Source organism: Heptranchias perlo, chromosome 39 (genome assembly GCF_035084215.1).
Source record: "Heptranchias perlo isolate sHepPer1 chromosome 39, sHepPer1.hap1, whole genome shotgun sequence".
Taxonomy (NCBI): domain Eukaryota; kingdom Metazoa; phylum Chordata; class Chondrichthyes; order Hexanchiformes; family Hexanchidae; genus Heptranchias; species Heptranchias perlo.
In genome coordinates this window covers 1,063,560-1,083,043 of record NC_090363.1, presented here as the reverse complement: position 1 = coordinate 1,083,043, position 19,484 = coordinate 1,063,560, and the positions used below count along the sequence as shown (strand labels likewise).

The 19,484-nt window shown below is 43.1% G+C and overlaps 1 protein-coding gene across 1 annotated transcript in view; it reads left to right on the top strand.

The window, feature by feature from the left end:
* Positions 1–706: 706 nt before the first annotated feature.
* The window catches only part of LOC137305036 (carcinoembryonic antigen-related cell adhesion molecule 4-like), a 32,932-nt gene continuing 14,154 nt past the window's right edge, over positions 707–19,484 (top strand). Inside the window, exons 1-3 of the mRNA XM_067973803.1 lie at positions 707–888; positions 9,035–9,260; positions 12,322–12,693. Of these exons, the coding sequence (XP_067829904.1) occupies positions 9,059–9,260; positions 12,322–12,693 (574 nt within the window). The 5' untranslated portion in view covers positions 707–888; positions 9,035–9,058. The remainder of the gene's footprint in view (positions 889–9,034; positions 9,261–12,321; positions 12,694–19,484) is intronic.

Genomic DNA, 19,484 nt, shown 5'->3' with positions numbered 1-19,484 from the left:
ATTCTGTCCTGAATAAATGGATCTCGATGATTACAGTACTGAGAGATGAGATGGACCACTTCCTTATAGGTCTCGTCAGTGGCAGGATTTCACCTGGAGGGTCTGCGTCCTCCCACGTATCAACCTTGTGCCCAGGAGTCCCCTACACAGGAACAAGAGGTGATCTCGCCTCACCTCGCCCCGCGCCTGGGCTCTATTGAAGGGAGTACTGAATACGCCCACTTTTTATTTTTGGAGGTTAACGATTGATGTGTGTTCTTTTCAACATATTTTCCATGTGCATATTCACACTGTTTAATGCTTTCTCACATCTGATCCCCATCGCCCTTATATACAGAGTGTGATCCCCGTCCGCCGACCGCAATCCCCTCCCGCCCGTCGCCCGCGATCCCCTCCCGCCCGTCGCCCGCGATCCCCGCCCGCCCGTCGCCCGCGATCCCCTCCCGCCCGTCGCCCGCGATCCCCGCCCGCCCGTCGCCCGCGATCCCCGCCCGCCCGTCGCCCGCGATCCCCGCCCGCCCGTCGCCCGCGATCCCCGCCCGCGAACCCCGTCGCCCGCGATCCCTGCCCGCCCGTCGCCCCCTGCCCGCCCGTCGCCCCCGTCCATGATCTGGGTCCTTTCCACCTTGACTTTATCAATCCTTGGCTGTCTAGTCTCTCCCGTCAGCTTCTTTCCCCCCGATTAAACGCTGTAGCATTGCTGTTTACTCACTGATCTGCTATTAATTTGACTGAGCCCTGGTTCCAATGAAGGTGAACAGTGCTCGAGCAGAGCAGAGCTGAGATCTGAGCCAGCCTCTCTCAAACTCGGCAAGTCTGGACTCAACCCCAATGGAACATCTCTTTCCTGCTGGAGTTCAAAGGTTGCACGATGGCAAATCAGAGCAGGTGAGGGTGGTGATAATAAGGCTGGCTTTTATATAATAAAAAAAAGAGCTTGCATTTATATAGCGCCTTGCACCACCTCAGGATGTCCCACAGCGCTTTACAGCCAATGAAGTACTTTTGAAATTTAGTCACTGCTCTAATTTAGTGAAATGCAGCTGCCAATTTGTGCACAGCAAGCTCCCACAAACAGCATTGAGATAAATGACCAGATCATTTGTTTTAGTGATGTTGGTTGAGGCATAAATATTGGCCGCAGGACACCGGGGAGAACTCCCCCTGCTCTTCTTCAAAATAGTGTCAAGGGATCTTTTACGTTCATTTGAGAGGACAGACGGGGCCTCGGTTTAACGTCTCATCAGAAAGACTGGTATTGAAAGCAAAGCAAAGAAAGTGCTGCTGGTGATATGATGGAACAAACGTCTAACACATCTGGAAGATGCTCGCTTTGGCATCAGTGACGGTAACTGCTTAATATAAACGGGTTAACAGCTGCGTTAAAGTAGGAGACAGAGGTTAGTGTGCCGATATTACCACCAGTACTTTCTGGGCTCAGCGTACAGTGATACAGCGAGAGACAACTTGAATCAAGAGGCAAGGAGAAGCCAGCACATCAAACGGCAAGGTTATCATAAAACACACAATCCACAGCTACAAGTTGTTTTCTAGTGAGGTGAACTCTCCTCTGGAAAAGCATTCACATAAACAAAGATTTCTGTGTATATATTATAAAGGAGATTCCAAGATAATGGAAAATACACAAAATAAAGTATCAGAAGCTTAAGATTTTTTTTTGGGGGGGGGGGTTGCTGCAAAATCACCCCCTCGCCACCTACGCCCCCTCGCCACCTACGCCCCCTCTACAATCTCTGCCCCATAGCTTACACTCACTTTATTTCCCCAACCTGCCCAGTTTTAGTGACACTTCTAACCTGTTCTAATGTGAGCTGAGATGAGCACTGAGACTACAGGTGACGACTATTTTCTAAATCCTCCACCATCCTCTTGCCCAGGGAAGTATGGATGCAAACCAAGAAATACATTTTCTGTTTCCTCTTCCCTGCCGCAGGAACCCAAACTCCCTGTAGTTGCCCGAATATTTCCCATCTTGTACCAACTCTTTTCCAACCCCCATCCTGCTCCTCGGGCAGTGTCATGATGAGCAGCGATGCGGAACAGAATTGTCTCCAGACCTGTTTCCGGAAAATGTTCTACTGCTTTTGGTAGGGATGGTGAAACGTGCCTCAGTCAGAGAAGGAGCACCGCACTGTCGGAGGGTCAGTACCGAGGAAGCGCCGCACTGTCGGAGGGTCAGTACCGAGGGAGCGCTGCACTGTCGGAGGGTCAGTACCGAGGGAGCGCCGCGCTGTCGGAGGGTCAGTACCGAGGGAGCGCTGCACTGTCGGAGGGTCAGTACCGAGGGAGCGCTGCACTGTCGGAGGGTCAGTACCGAGGGAGCGCTGCACTGTCGGAGGGTCAGTACCGAGGGAGCGCCGCGCTGTCGGAGGGTCAGTACCGAGGGAGTGCTGCACTGTCGGAGGGTCAGTACCGAGGGAGTGCTGCACTGTTGGAGGGTCAGTAGTGAGGGAGCGCTGCTCGGAGGGTCAGTACCGAGGGAGCGCCGCGCTGTCGGAGGGTCAGTACCGAGGGAGGGCCGCACTGTCGGAGGGTCAGTACCGAGGGAGCGCCGCGCTGTCGGAGGGTCAGTACCGAGGGAGCGCCGCGCTGTCGGAGGGTCAGTACCGAGGGAGCGCCGCACTGTCGATGGAGCCATCTTTTAGATCAGACATTAAACTGAGGCCCCATCTGCCCTCTCAGGTGGATGTAAAAGATCCCATGGCACTATTTTGAAGAAGAGCAGGGGAATTCTCACAGATGTCCTGGAGCCAATATTTATTCCTCAACAAACATCACTGAAACAGATCACATGATCATTATCACATTGCTGTTTGTGGGATCTTGCTGTGCGCAAATTGGCTGCTGCATTTCCAACATTACAACAGTGACTACGCTTCAAAAGTACTTCATTGGCTGTAAAGCGCTTTGGGACGTCCTGAGGTTGTGAAAGGCGCTGTAGAAATGCAAGGCTTTTGCTCTGCATTGTCCCACTTATTTATTAATTAATTCTTACTGCAATGTACATTTTTTAGCTGTTCACAGGCACACTGAACCTCAGAACTCAAACACACACTTGCACACCCCTTGAATTTCTATTCTCGCATACAGGAAACACAACATTTGTTGTTTAATCCCAACCCTTCCTCCCCTTATCTACCCTGACAAATCAACCCTGGAACTTTGTGTTGTGTGAGTGAGTGCCACATCACACTGATTTACTGCAGAATATCTCCTGGAAAGGACTTTCATTTCTATCGCACCTTTCACGACAGTCAAAATGCTTCACAGCCAATGACTCACTGTTGTTCCACACTAGATAGAAAGTTTTCATAATAACCATTAATAATTATAACGTGCCATGGTGAGCTTTGAACTAGCGACCTCTGGGTTGCTCCTCCAATAACCATTAAACTACCACACCCATCATTGGGATTTGTTGATCCTATCTGGACCTCTGCCCATTGTCTCTCTGTTCACTTTATATGGAGCGTTATTTCCTATAATCAAAAGTTGCTGATCGATGCCTGAATTTGAGGTGATTACATTACAGCAGTGACTACACTTCAAAAGTACTTCATTGGCTGTAAAGCTCTTTGGGACGTCCTGAGGTGGTGAGAGGTGCTGTAGAAATACACGTCTTTATTATAACTGGTGTAGTTATCCCACTGCAACAACTATTCACACCATCCTTGGAGTCGATAAACCACAATGCATAACTCTTAGAGCTGGGAGTCGTGAAGAAAAATAAACTACTCCCACAGCTTCTCAGTGCCTGTCATCGAACCCTGTACTCACAATCTGTTCAAGGTTTACTCTTGAATTCTGTGTTCCTCATTACTCTCAAGTATCAGTTACCCTGTATTGAAACTTGGAGCTGTTTCATTAGATTACAACCTTGCCCCTAAGTACAGTGGGGACAATCCAAAAGTTCTCATTTCAGAGTAATGAGGTAACACAGAGGGCGCGGCTTGTCCCCTTGAAGTAACTGCAGCTGTGCACGACTGCCCACAACAGCTGGGATGATGACTACCTGTCAGTGTGATGGCCACTGATTCACAGTTCTCGGAAATATTGGACAGAAACGTGCAAATTCAGTCCCCCAAAATACAGGTAAAATTTCTGGGATCCAAGTTGTAAGAGTTGATTTATTCAGTCAGTAAAAGCCAAGGACAGAAATTGCAAACAGAATCAGAGAATGCAAACCCCAAAGAATTGAAATCCAATGTGAGGACAGCATTTGGCTAAATCAGTCACCATAATTCAGTTGCCCTGCTCACTGACTCCTCTCTCAACCAATTAGGTGCAAGAAATAAGGTTATTCTTAGCTGCAGTATTAACCCATTCACTTACCTTCACTTCTAAACTGCTTCAAAAAGTGATAACTTTAAACACCAAGGTAACTATTTAAAGCCTTTTTTTAAAATCAAATATTTTGGAAGGAAGGAAGGATAGATATATACATATGTACATACAGCGCAGTACTTTTATACATATGTACATACAGCGCAGTACTTTTATACATATGTACATACAACGCAGTACTTTTATACATATGTACATACAGCGCAGTACTTTTATACATATGTACATACAGCGCAGTACTTTTATACATATGTACATACAGCGCAGTACTTTTATACATATGTACATACAGCACAGTACTTTTGAAGCACTAGAGCAAAAAATAGTACGGTAGTAGATGGGACCAGACTGAGAGTGCAAGAAGGTCTAAGATAGGTTTACAGTGCAAAGCGTGATAAATAAGGTTGGTGAGCTGCAGGCGCAGTTAGCCATATGGGAATTACAGAGAGGTGCAAAAGCCTGAGAGTAGTGATAATGGGGGACTTCAACTATCCTAATATAGACTGGGAGAGTAATAATAGAAGGGGCAAAGAGGGGGAGGAATTTTTGAAGTGTGTTCAGGAGAACTTTCTTGACCAGTATGTTTCTGGCTCAGTGAGGTAGGAGGCATTGCTGGACTTGGTTCTGGAGAATGAGGCAGGCCAAGTGGAGCAAGTGTCAGTGGGGGAACATTTAGGGAACAGCGATCATAGTATAAGATTTAGAATAGCTATGGAAAAGGACACAGACCACTCTATAGTAAAAATACTCAGTTGGAGGAGGGCCAATTTCAATGGGATGAGAACGGATCTGGCACGGGTAAATTGGAATCAAAGATTGGCAGGCAAAACTGTAATTGAACAGTGGGCGGCCTTTAAAGAGGAGATGGTTCGGGTACAGTGGGTACATTCCCACGAGGGGGAAAGGAGGGCAACTAAAGCCAGAGCTCCCTGGATGACAAAAGAGATAGAGAGTGAGATGAAGCAGAAAAAAGGGGCATATGACAGATGTCAGGTTGATAATACAAGTGAGAACCAGGGGGAATATAGAAAGTTCAGAGAGGAAGTGAAAAAGGAAATAAGAGAGGCAAAGAGAGAGTATGAGAATAGACTGGTGGCCAACATAAAAGGGAATCCAAAAGTCTTCTACAGGCATATAAATAGTAAACGGGTATTAAGAGGAGGCGTGGGGCTGATTAGGGACCATAAAGGAGATCTACTCATGGAGGCAGAGGGGATGGCCGAGGTACTAAATGAGTAATTTGCATCTGTCTTTACCAAGGAAGAAGATGCTGCCAGAGTCTCAGTAAAGGTGACGATCCGGATTCCTTCCCCTCAGTCTGGTTCAGTAAAAACTGAAGTCGAATACATTTTAAAGTTCAACACAACTTTAATAGCAGGGTTCTTAGTCTGCAGCATTGATTTGGACTCCTGATAGAGTCCCTCTATGCTGGCAGAGCAAGAACAAAAACATACAGAAATCCACACGTTTTTATACAAATCAATAGGGTTGGAACATACTTAACGAGGGTCAACACCAATCATAAGCCGGGCATAGGTTGCCATGCAAGGTTACATTATTTCCGGCCAATCATAAATCGTCCATGTGCTGATCATGCTGCTGTTAGACATCAAAGGGGATACTTCCTCACCTTCCAACTTGGAATGTTCTTCCCTGTCCCTTCTGTTCCTTATCTCCCAACCTGGAATGTCTTTCAACTTTGGCTAAGCTCGTTACCTATATTGATCTGCCATAAACATGGAGACATTCAGACCAGTCCTTGAATCACATCAAAGACTCTACATTGCTAAGACCATGCAAACCTGCTGACTACGCAAACATATGGCCCAGCAGGAGGCCAGGCCACCTGTACCAATCTCAGTTACTAACTAATTAACCCTTTCTAACCATTTTGCATTCTGCTTCTTTGCCACGTAGGCATCTTAATATTTTACCGAAAACTGACCACGTAGGGATTCTCATTCCCCCCTTTTATCATTTTATGATAACCAATTATTACGGTGCTCACTGGTTCTGCAGGTTCTGCAGTGCAGCAACATTTAAGTAAGCAATAAACTATAAGAATTATAACAATGAATATGACTAGCCCTTGAACTAGAGAAGTCCCAATAGAACACAGACATGTTTCATCAATACGCCTTTGTACTCTTATCTGTTCTCAGAAACAGACTCCTTCTAAACATCTCTCAAGTAAGCTGCGAATGTCCTTGGTCAGCTAAACCTATTCATGTTAATTTGAAAAGGCTAACATAGTCAAATATCCTATGGTGCTTTATATTTTGTTTCCAGCCTAACTAGACTGAATGGTACCTTTCAGACCATTTTACACCTGTGAATTGGTGCCCTCCCCATTATATCCCTTAATCCAAATTCTCCCTACAATATCCCGTTAGATGCTGTACCTCATCTTAACCAGGTTCCCTTCGTGTTGGCCACCAGTCCGGGTGGAAGAGAGGCAGAGCATCTGATAATCCTATCAAACTATAATTGTCTTCCCTTTTACATGCACCTTACCCCAGCGGGTGCTACTCCCGGTACCATTAAGATGTGTTCTTAGTTGAAATCACAGAGACAATGGGGACATTCTCACCCAGGCTCTGTTTTACTATCTTTGCCAAACCCTTCATCCTCTGCTTACATTTATTACATGCAATGAAAATCAAGAAGCACATTACAACAAACTGCACTACGACTAATACATATGAAATTAATCTAATCCAAGGATGGATCTGTATATTCAGTCCCAAATTCCAGAGGTCATTTCACCAGGTGGTGACTTTAATTTGGTCAATGTCATGCTTAATGTTGTTATTGTCCTGTTGTAGGTTATAATAAACCTTCTGGGAGAGGCATATCTCCATTCGCAATGCTTTCAAGTATTTAGGCAACAGGGGTGTCAGATACCCAAATGTGTCCTGATATGCTTTTAAGTCCTTTCTGACATTCTCAGAAACTTGTAAGGTGGTGAGGTTATGCCGGTGTATCTCTACCAGTTCCTCGGGTCCAATCCGAACCAGGACTTCAGAAATGGAGTAGAATTCTGGACTTAAAATATCACAAGTTAGATTGGCATATTTAAATGTTTTCAAATTAGTTGTAACACAATATTCGCCCTCTCCGGCATATACCTTGATAGGGTTTTTTGATGAGGTACAGAGAGGGTAGATGAGGGCAAAGTGGTTGATGTGGTGTGTATGGACTTTCAAAAGGTGTTTGATAAAGTGCCTCATAATTGGTTGTCATCAAGATTGAAGCCCATGGAATAAAGGGGGCAGCGGCAACATGGATACAGAATTGGCTAAAGGACAGGAAACAGAGAGTAGTGGTGAACGGTTGTTTTTCAGACTGGAGGGAGGTGTACAGTGGTGTTTCCCAGGGGTCAGTGCTGGGACCACTGCTTTTCTTGATATATATTAATGACTTGGACTTGGATGTACAGAGTACAATTTCAAAATGACACAAAACTCGGAAGTGTAGTGAACAGTGAGGAGGATAGTGATAGACTTCAAGAGGATATGGACAGGCTGGTGGAATGGGTGGACACGTGGCAGATGAAATTCAATGCAGAAAAATGCGAAGTGATACATTTCAGTAGGAAGAACGAGGAGAGGCAATATAAACTAGAGGGTACAATTCTAAAAGGGGTACAGGAACAGAGAGATCTGGGGGTATATGTGCACAAATCATTGAAGGTGGCAGGACAGGTTGAGAAAACGGTTAAAAAAGCAAATGGGATCCTGGGCTTTATAAATAGAGGCATAGAGTACAAATGCAAGGAAATCATGATGAACCTGTATAAAAGACTAGTTCAGCCACAACTGGAGTATTGTGTCCAGTTCTGGGCACTGCACTTTAGGAAAGATGTGAAGACCTTAGAGAGGGTGCAGAAGAGATTTACTAGAATGGTTCCAGGGATGAGGGACTTCAGTTACATGGATAGACTGGAGAAGCTGGGGTTGTTCTCCTTGGAACAGAGATGGTTGCGAGGAGATTTGATCGAGGTATTCAAAATCATGAAGGGTCTAGACAGAGTAGATAGAGGGAAACTGTTCCCATTGGTGGAAGGGTCAAGAACCAGAGGACATAGATTTAAGGTGATTGGCAAAAGAACCAAAGGTGACATGAGGAAAAACTTTTTTACACAGCGAGTGGTTAGGATCTGGAATGCACTGCCCGAGGGGGTGGTGGAGGCAGATTCAATCATGGCCTTCAAAAGGGAACTGGATAAATACTTGAAGGGAAAAATGTGCAGGACTACAGGGATAGGGCGGGGGAGTGGGACTAGCTGGATTGCTCTTGCATGGAGCCGGCACAGACTCAATGGGCCGAATGGCCTCCTTCTGTGCTGTAACCATTCTATGATTCTATGAAGTGTAATCTCTGTTGTAATGTGCTTTCAAAAGTACTTCATTGGCTGTAAAACCCTTTGGGAGGTCCGGAGGTTGTGAAATGTTATGAACAGTGTGAAATGTAATCCAGGTGTCCCAATCCCCAGCCGGCCTCTACTTTCTGATCCCAGCCTTGCCTGTTGTCTCTGATGAACTTTATTATAACCCTCAGATCGAGCGATCTCACTTTCTGCCCGGCATCGTCCCATTAGAATTTCCACCTAATTTGAGGCGGCGGATCGCACGTTTGTTCATTTAGCGACACGTTCCGTTTATTACAGTGATCTGCCCCTTGGTATCAATGAATGCCTCGAGTGCATGAGAACGGTGAAAGAAGAGACCACATCCGCTGGAATATTCAACTGCCGAGCATGATATCATTGGGTCCCGGGACAGTCTCCCCACACTGCCCGAACCAGCAGTGGGACAGGATGGAGAGACACAGACTGGGCACTGCCGCTCTCGCCTTCCTATTATCAATCCAGCTGATCGCCCCAGTCTCACAGGGTAAGTGATCATTTATAAACCCCGATATCAATCAACATTTCATCCTGATCCTCACCTTCGAATCACCGTCTGTGTCTCTGTTTCACTTTCTATATCTCTCCGTATCACTATCTCTGTCTCTGTATCACTCTCTATATCTCTCTCTCCGTATCACTCTCTATCTCTCTGTGTCTCTGTATCACTCTCTCTATCTCTCTCCGTATCACTCTCTATATCTCTCTCTCCGTATCACTCTCTCTATCTCTCTCTCTCTGTGTCTCTGTATCACTCTATATCTCTCCCTGTCTCTGTATCACTATCTCTCTGTGTCTCTGTATCACTCTCTATCTCTGTGTCTCTGTATCACTCTCTATCTCTCTCTGTGTCTCTGTATCACTCTCTGTTCCTGTATCACTTTCTATATATCTCTCTCTCTCTGGCTAACCTGTCTGAACACCAACGACACCTTTGATTGCTGTGACTGTCTCCCAGCCTAATATATGGTATGCGATTTCAGAACCTCACTCACCTGACTAAGGAGGTAGGCTCCGAAAGCTTGTGATTTTCAAATAAAACTGTTGGACTATAACCTGGTGTTGCAAGATTCCTTACATCTCTCTGTCTCTGTTTCACTTTCTATTTCTCTCTATGCCTCTGTATCACTCTCTATCTCTCTCTGTGTCTCTGTATCACTCTCTATCTCTCTCTCTGTCTCTGTATCACTCTCTATCTCTCTCTCTGTCTCTGTATCACTCTCCATATCTCTCTGTGTCTCTGTGTCACTCTCTATATCTCTCTGTGTCTCTGTATCACTCTCTATATCTCTCTCTGTGTCTCTGTGTCACTCTCTATATCTCTCTGTGTCTCTGTATCACTCTCTACATCTCTGTGTGTCTGCATACACTTTCTGTATCACTGTAGAGGTGGGGTATGAGCCCCGTTCACCCTGACTGTAGAGGTGGGGTATGAGCCCCGTTCACCCTGTCTGTAGAGGTGGGGTATGAGCCCCGTTCACCCTGTCTGTAGAGCTGGGGTATGAGCCCCGTTCACCCTGTCTGTAGAGCTGGGGTATGAGCCCCGTTCACCCTGTCTGTAGAGCTGGGGTATGAGCCCCGTTCACCCTGTCTGTAGAGGTGGGGTATGAGCCCCGTTCACCCTGACTGTGAAGCCACATGAGGTGAACGAGCCTCCTGATTGCGGGTCTAAGTTGATTGCCGATCAATGGCCACGTCCCTGAGGTGATCAATCCTAAATGGGGAGGGAAGGAAGGGAGGGAAGAGGGGAGGGGTAAACTCAGTGAGGAAACTGTTTGCGGAACCACAAGAGATGGGTGAGATCCTGAATGAATATTTCACATCGGTATTTACGGTTGAGAAAGGCATGGATGTTAGGGAACTTGGGGAAATAAATAGTGATGTCTTGAGGAGTGTACATATTACAGAGAGGGAGGTGCTGGAAGTCTTAACGCGCATCAAGGTAGATAAATCTCCGGGACCTGATGAAATGTATCCCAGGACGTTATGGGAGGTTAGGGAGGAAATTGCGGGTCCCCTAGCAGAGATATTTGAATCATCCACCGCTACAGGTGAGGTGCCTGAAAATTGGAGGGTAGCAAATGTTGTGCCTTTGTTTAAGAAGGGCGGCAGGGAAAAGCCTGGGAACTACAGACCAGTGAGCCTGACATCTGTAGTGGGTAAGTTGTTAGAGGGTATTCTGAGGGACAGAATCTACAGGCATTTGGAGAGGCAGGGACTAATTAGGAACAGTCAGCATGGTTTTGTGAGAGGAAAATCATGTCTCACGAATTTGATTGAGTTTTTTGAAGGGGTAACCAAGAAGATAGATGAGGGCTGTGCAGTAGACGTGGTCTACATGGACTTCAGCAAAGCATTTGACAAGGTACCGCATGGTAGGTTGTTACATAAGGTTAAATCTCATGGGATCCAAGGTGAGGTAGCCAATTGGATACAAAATTGGCTTGACGACAGAAGACAGAGGGTGGTTGTCGAGGGTTGTTTTTCAAACTGGATGCCTGTGTCCAGCGGTGTGCCTCAGGGATCGGTGCTGGGTCCGCTGTTATTTGTTATTTATATTAATGATTTGGATGAGAATTTAGGAGGCATGGTTAGTAAGTTTGCAGATGACACCAAGATTGGTGGCATTGTGGACAGTGAAGAAGGTTATCTAGGATTGCAACGGGATCTTGATAAATTGGGCCAGTGGGCCGATGAATGGCAGATGGAGTTTAATTTAGATAAATGTGAGGTGATGCATTTTGGTAGATCGAATCGGGCCAGGACCTACTCCGTTAATGGTAGGGCGTTGGGGAGAGTTATAGAACAAAGAGATCTAGGAGTACAGATTCATAGCTCCTTGAAAGTGGAGTCACAGGTGGATAGGGTGGTGAAGAAGGCATTCAGCATGCTTGGTTTCATTGGTCAGAACATTGAATGCAGGAGTTGGGATGTCTTGTTGAAGTTGTACAGGGCATTGGTGAGGCCACACTTGGAATACTGTGTACAGTTCTGGTCACCCTATTATAGAAAGGATATTATTAAACTAGAAAGAGTGCAGAAAAGATTTACTAGGATGCTACCGGGACTTGATGGTTTGACTTACAGGGAGAGGTTAGACAGACTGGGACTTTATTCCCTGGAGAGTAGGAGGTTAAGGGGTGATCTTATAGAAGTCTATAAAATAATGAGGGGCATAGATAAGGTCGATAGTCAAAATCTTTTCCCAAAGGTAGGGGAGTCTATAACGAGGGGGCACAGATTTAAGGTGAGAGGGGAGAGATACAAAAGGATCCAGAGGGGCAATTTTTTCACTCAAAGGGTGGTGAGTGTCTGGAACGAGCTGCCAGAGGCAGTAGTAGAGGCGGGTACAATTTTGTCTTTTAAAAAGCATTTGGACAGTTACATGGGTAAGATGGGTATCGAGGGATATGGGCCAAGTGCAGGCAATTGGGACTAGCTTAGTGGTATAAACTGGGCGACATGGACATGTTGGGCCGAAGGGCCTGTTTCCATGTTGTAACTTCTATGATTCTATGATTCTATGATTCTCTTGTGATTTCTGACAGTCTCTGTCGATGCTCTTAAACTGGATGTCTCCCTCAACCCTGTGACTGGCACTGCCAATCGATCCGTTCTTCTGCCAGTATCTTATGTGTCTTCAAACCCGTCGGGCTACGTGAGGATGAATTGGGATTATTTAACAGGGGGTCTCCCTGTGCTGTCCTACAGTGCCTCACACCCTGCAGCCAGCAGCTCCACTCAGCCACAGACAGGTTACACCAGTGAACGGTACAAACACCGGGTGCTCATATACCCCAATGCATCATTGCTGATTCACAATCTGCAACTGAGTGACAGCGGAGTTTACCAGATCACCGTGACACAGTCTCAGAACATAATCCGAGCAACCATCAATTTAACTGTGACCTCCGCACCAGGTAAAGTCTAAATCACAGAGTGTTCAGGTAAAGTCTATATCACAGTGTGTGTTCAGGTAAAGTCTATATCACAGTGTGTTCAGGTAAAGTCTAAATCACAGAGTGTTCAGGTAAAGTCTATATCACAGTGTGTTCAGGTAAAGTCTATATCACAGAGTGTGTTCAGGTAAAGTCTATATCACAGAGTGTGTTCAGGTAAAGTCTATATCACAGTGTGTGTTCAGGTAAAGTCTATATCACAGTGTGTTCAGGTAAAGTCTATATCACAGTGTGTGTTCAGGTAAAGTCTATATCACAGAGTGTGTTCAGGTAAAGTCTATATCACAGAGTGTGTTCAGGTAAAGTCTATATCACAGTGTGTTCAGGTAAAGTCTATATCACAGTGTGTTCAGGTAAAGTCTATATCACAGTGTGTTCAGGTAAAGTCTATATCACAGTGTGTTCAGGTAAAGTCTATATCACAGAGTGTTCAGGTAAAGTCTATATCACAGTGTGTTCAGGTAAAGTCTATATCACAGTGTGTGTTCAGGTAAAGTCTATATCACAGTGTGTGTTCAGGTAAAGTCTATATCACAGTGTGTTCAGGTAAAGTCTATATCACAGTGTGTTCAGGTAAAGTCTATATCACAGTGTGTGTTCAGGTAAAGTCTATATCACAGTGTGTTCAGGTAAAGTCTATATCACAGTGTGTTCAGGTAAAGTCTATATCACAGTGTGTTCAGGTAAAGTCTATATCACAGTGTTCAGGTAAAGTCTATATCACAGTGTGTGTTCAGGTAAAGTCTATATCACAGAGTGTGTTCAGGTAAAGTCTATATCACAGTGTGTGTTCAGGTAAAGTCTAAATCACAGAGTGTTCAGGTAAAGTCTATATCACAGTGTGTTCAGGTAAAGTCTATATCACAGTGTGTGTTCAGGTAAAGTCTATATCACAGTGTGTGTTCAGGTAAAGTCTATATCACAGTGTGTGTTCAGGTAAAGTCTATATCACAGTGTGTTCAGGTAAAGTCTATATCACAGTGTGTGTTCAGGTAAAGTCTATATCACAGTGTGTGTTCAGGTAAAGTCTATATCACAGTGTGTTCAGGTAAAGTCTATATCACAGTGTGTGTTCAGGTAAAGTCTATATCACAGTGTGTTCAGGTAAAGTCTATATCACAGTGTGTGTTCAGGTAAAGTCTATATCACAGAGTGTTCAGGTAAAGTCTATATCACAGAGTGTTCAGGTAAAGTCTATATCACAGAGTGTTCAGGTAAAGTCTATATCACAGAGTGTTCAGGTAAAGTCTATATCACAGAGTGTTCAGGTAAAGTCTATATCACAGTGTGTTCAGGTAAAGTCTATATCACAGTGTGTGTTCAGGTAAAGTCTATATCACAGTGTGTTCAGGTAAAGTCTATATCACAGTGTGTGTTCAGGTAAAGTCTATATCACAGAGTGTTCAGGTAAAGTCTATATCACAGAGTGTTCAGGTAAAGTCTATATCACAGAGTGTTCAGGTAAAGTCGATATCACAGTGTGTTCAGGTAAAGTCTATATCACAGAGTGTTCAGGTAAAGTCTATATCACAGAGTGTTCAGGTAAAGTCTATATCACAGTATGTGTTCAGGTAAAGTCTATATCACAGTGTTCAGGTAAAGTCTATATCACAGAGTGTGTTCAGGTAAAGTCTATATCACAGTATGTGTTCAGGTAAAGTCTATATCACAGTGTGTGTTCAGGTAAAGTCTATATCACAGTGTGTTCAGGTAAAGTCTATATCACAGTGTGTGTTCAGGTAAAGTCTATATCACAGTGTGTTCAGGTAAAGTCTATATCACAGAGTGTGTTCAGGTAAAGTCTATATCACAGTGTGTTCAGGTAAAGTCTATATCACAGTGTGTGTTCAGGTAAAGTCTATATCACAGTGTGTTCAGGTAAAGTCTATATCACAGAGTGTTCAGGTAAAGTCTATATCACAGTGTGTTCAGGTAAAGTCTATATCACAGAGTGTGTTCAGGTAAAGTCTATATCACAGAGTGTTCAGGTAAAGTCTATATCACAGTGTGTGTTCAGGTAAAGTCTATATCACAGTGTGTGTTCAGGTAAAGTCTATATCACAGAGTGTGTTCAGGTAAAGTCTATATCACAGTGTGTGTTCAGGTAAAGTCTATATCACAGTGTGTGTTCAGGTAAAGTCTATATCACAGTGTGTGTTCAGGTAAAGTCTATATCACAGAGTGTGTTCAGGTAAAGTCTATATCACAGAGTGTTCAGGTAAAGTCTATATCACAGTGTGTGTTCAGGTAAAGTCTATATCACAGTGTGTTCAGGTAAAGTCTATATCACAGTGTGTGTTCAGGTAAAGTCTATATCACAGAGTGTGTTCAGGTAAAGTCTATATCACAGTGTGTTCAGGTAAAGTCTATATCACAGTGTGTGTTCAGGTAAAGTCTATATCACAGAGTGTGTTCAGGTAAAGTCTATATCACAGTGTGTTCAGGTAAAGTCTATATCACAGTGTGTTCAGGTAAAGTCTATATCACAGTGTGTGTTCAGGTAAAGTCTATATCACAGAGTGTGTTCAGGTAAAGTCTATATCACAGTGTGTTCAGGTAAAGTCTATATCACAGTGTGTGTTCAGGTAAAGTCTATATCACAGTGTGTGTTCAGGTAAAGTCTATATCACAGTGTGTGTTCAGGTAAAGTCTATATCACAGAGTGTGTTCAGGTAAAGTCTATATCACAGAGTGTTCAGGTAAAGTCTATATCACAGTGTGTTCAGGTAAAGTCTATATCACAGTGTGTTCAGGTAAAGTCTATATCACAGTGTGTTCAGGTAAAGTCTATATCACAGAGTGTGTTCAGGTAAAGTCTATATCACAGTGTGTTCAGGTAAAGTCTATATCACAGAGTGTGTTCAGGTAAAGTCTATATCACAGTGTGTTCAGGTAAAGTCTATATCACAGTGTGTTCAGGTAAAGTCTATATCACAGAGTGTGTTCAGGTAAAGTCTATATCACAGTGTGTGTTCAGGTAAAGTCTATATCACAGTGTGTGTTCAGGTAAAGTCTATATCACAGTGTGTGTTCAGGTAAAGTCTATATCACAGAGTGTGTTCAGGTAAAGTCTATATCACAGTGTGTGTTCAGGTAAAGTCTATATCACAGTGTGTTCAGGTAAAGTCTATATCACAGTGTGTGTTCAGGTAAAGTCTATATCACAGTGTGTGTTCAGGTAAAGTCTATATCACAGTGTGTTCAGGTAAAGTCTATATCACAGTGTGTGTTCAGGTAAAGTCTATATCACAGAGTGTTCAGGTAAAGTCTATATCACAGTGTGTTCAGGTAAAGTCTATATCACAGAGTGTTCAGGTAAAGTCTATATCACAGTGTGTTCAGGTAAAGTCTATATCACAGAGTGTGTTCAGGTAAAGTCTATATCACAGTGTGTGTTCAGGTAAAGTCTATATCACAGTGTGTGTTCAGGTAAAGTCTATATCACAGTGTGTGTTCAGGTAAAGTCTATATCACAGTGTGTGTTCAGGTAAAGTCTATATCACAGAGTGTTCAGGTAAAGTCTATATCACAGTGTGTTCAGGTAAAGTCTATATCACAGTGTGTGTTCAGGTAAAGTCGATATCACAGTGTGTGTTCAGGTAAAGTCTATATCACAGTGTGTGTTCAGGTAAAGTCTAAATCACAGAGTGTTCAGGTAAAGTCTATATCACAGAGTGTGTTCAGGTAAAGTCTATATCACAGTGTGTTCAGGTAAAGTCTATATCACAATGTGTTCAGGTAAAGTCTATATCACAGTGTGTGTTCAGGTAAAGTCTATATCACAGTGTGTTCAGGTAAAGTCTATATCACAGTGTGTTCAGGTAAAGTCTATATCACAGTGTGTGTTCAGGTAAAGTCTATATCACAGTGTGTGTTCAGGTAAAGTCTATATCACAGTGTGTTCAGGTAAAGTCTATATCACAGTGTGTGTTCAGGTAAAGTCTATATCACAGTGTGTTCAGGTAAAGTCTATATCACAGTGTGTGTTCAGGTAAAGTCTATATCACAGTGTGTGTTCAGGTAAAGTCTATATCACAGTGTGTTCAGGTAAAGTCTATATCACAGTGTGTTCAGGTAAAGTCTATATCACAGTGTGTGTTCAGGTAAAGTCTATATCACAGTGTGTTCAGGTAAAGTCTATATCACAGTGTGTGTTCAGGTAAAGTCTATATCACAGTGTGTTCAGGTAAAGTCTATATCACAGTGTGTTCAGGTAAAGTCTATATCACAGTGTGTGTTCAGGTAAAGTCTATATCACAGTGTGTTCAGGTAAAGTCTATATCACAGAGTGTTCAGGTAAAGTCTATATCACAGTGTGTGTTCAGGTAAAGTCTATATCACAGAGTGTTCAGGTAAAGTCTATATCACAGTGTGTGTTCAGGTAAAGTCTATATCACAGTGTGTGTTCAGGTAAAGTCTATATCACAGTGTGTTCAGGTAAAGTCTATATCACAGAGTGTTCAGGTAAAGTCTATATCACAGTGTGTGTTCAGGTAAAGTCTATATCACAGTGTGTGTTCAGGTAAAGTCTATATCACAGAGTGTTCAGGTAAAGTCTATATCACAGTGTGTTCAGGTAAAGTCTATATCACAGTGTGTGTTCAGGTAAAGTCTATATCACAGTGTGTGTTCAGGTAAAGTCTATATCACAGTGTTCAGGTAAAGTCTATATCACAGTGTGTTCAGGTAAAGTCTATATCACAGTGTGTTCAGGTAAAGTCTATATCACAGAGTGTGTTCAGGTAAAGTCTATATCACAGTGTGTGTTCAGGTAAAGTCTATATCACAGAGTGTGTTCAGGTAAAGTCTATATCACAGAGTGTGTTCAGGTAAAGTCTATATCACAGTGTGTTCAGGTAAAGTCTATATCACAGAGTGTGTTCAGGTAAAGTCTATATCACAGAGTGTGTTCAGGTAAAGTCTATATCACAGTGTGTTCAGGTAAAGTCTATATCACAGTGTGTTCAGGTAAAGTCTATATCACAGAGTGTGTTCAGGTAAAGTCTATATCACAGTGTGTGTTCAGGTAAAGTCTATATCACAGTGTGTGTTCAGGTAAAGTCTATATCACAGTGTGTTCAGGTAAAGTCTATATCACAGAGTGTGTTCAGGTAAAGTCTATATCACAGTGTGTTCAGGTAAAGTCTATATCACAGTGTGTGTTCAGGTAAAGTCTATATCACAGTGTGTTCAGGTAAAGTCTATATCACAGTGTGTTCAGGTAAAGTCTATATCACAGTGTGTTCAGGTAAAGTCTATATCACAGTGTTCAGGTAAAGTCTATATCACAGTGTGTGTTCAGGTAAAGTCTATATCACAGAGTGTGTTCAGGTAAAGTCTATATCACAGTGTGTGTTCAGGTAAAGTCTAAATCACAGAGTGTTCAGGTAAAGTCTATATCACAGTGTGTTCAGGTAAAGTCTATATCACAGTGTGTGTTCAGGTAAAGTCGATATCACAGTGTGTGTTCAGGTAAAGTCTATATCACAGTGTGTGTTCAGGTAAAGTCTATATCACAGTGTGTGTTCAGGTAAAGTCTATATCACAGAGTGTTCAGGTAAAGTCTATATCACAGTGTGTTCAGGTAAAGTCTATATCACAGTGTGTGTTCAGGTAAAGTCTATATCACAGTGTGTGTTCAGGTAAAGTCTATATCACAGTGTGTTCAGGTAAAGTCTATATCACAGTGTGTTCAGGTAAAGTCTATATCACAGTGTGTGTTCAGGTAAAGTCTATATCACAGAGTGTTCAGGTAAAGTCTATATCACAGAGTGTGTTCAGGTAAAGTCTATATCACAGTGTGTTCAGGTAAAGTCTATATCACAGTGTGTTCAGGTAAAGTCTATATCACAGTGTGTTCAGGTAAAGTCTATATCACAGTGTGTGTTCAGGTAAAGTCTATATCACAGTGTGTGTTCAGGTAAAGTCTAAATCACAGAGTGTTCAGGTAAAGTCTATATCACAGAGTGTGTTCAGGTAAAGTCTATATCACAGTGTGTTCAGGTAAAGTCTATATCACAGTGTGTTCAGGTAAAGTCTATATCACAGTGTGTGTTCAGGTAAAGTCTATATCACAGTGTGTTCAGGTAAAGTCTATATCACAGAGTGTTCAGGTAAAGTCTATATCACAGTGTGTGTTCAGGTAAAGTCTATATCACAGAGTGTTCAGGTAAAGTCTATATCACAGTGTGTTCAGGTAAAGTCTATATCACAGTGTGTGTTCAGGTAAAGTCTATATCACAGTGTGTGTTCAGGTAAAGTCTATATCACAGTGTGTTCAGGTAAAGTCTATATCACAGTGTGTTCAGGTAAAGTCTATATCACAGTGTGTGTTCAGGTAAAGTCTATATCACAGTGTGTTCAGGTAAAGTCTATATCACAGTGTGTGTTCAGGTAAAGTCTATATCACAGTGTGTTCAGGTAAAGTCTATATCACAGTGTGTTCAGGTAAAGTCTATATCACAGTGTGTGTTCAGGTAAAGTCTATATCACAGTGTGTTCAGGTAAAGTCTATATCACAGAGTGTTCAGGTAAAGTCTATATCACAGTGTGTGTTCAGGTAAAGTCTATATCACAGAGTGTTCAGGTAAAGTCTATATCACAGTGTGTGTTCAGGTAAAGTCTATATCACAGTGTGTGTTCAGGTAAAGTCTATATCACAGTGTGTTCAGGTAAAGTCTATATCACAGAGTGTTCAGGTAAAGTCTATATCACAGTGTGTGTTCAGGTAAAGTCTATATCACAGTGTGTGT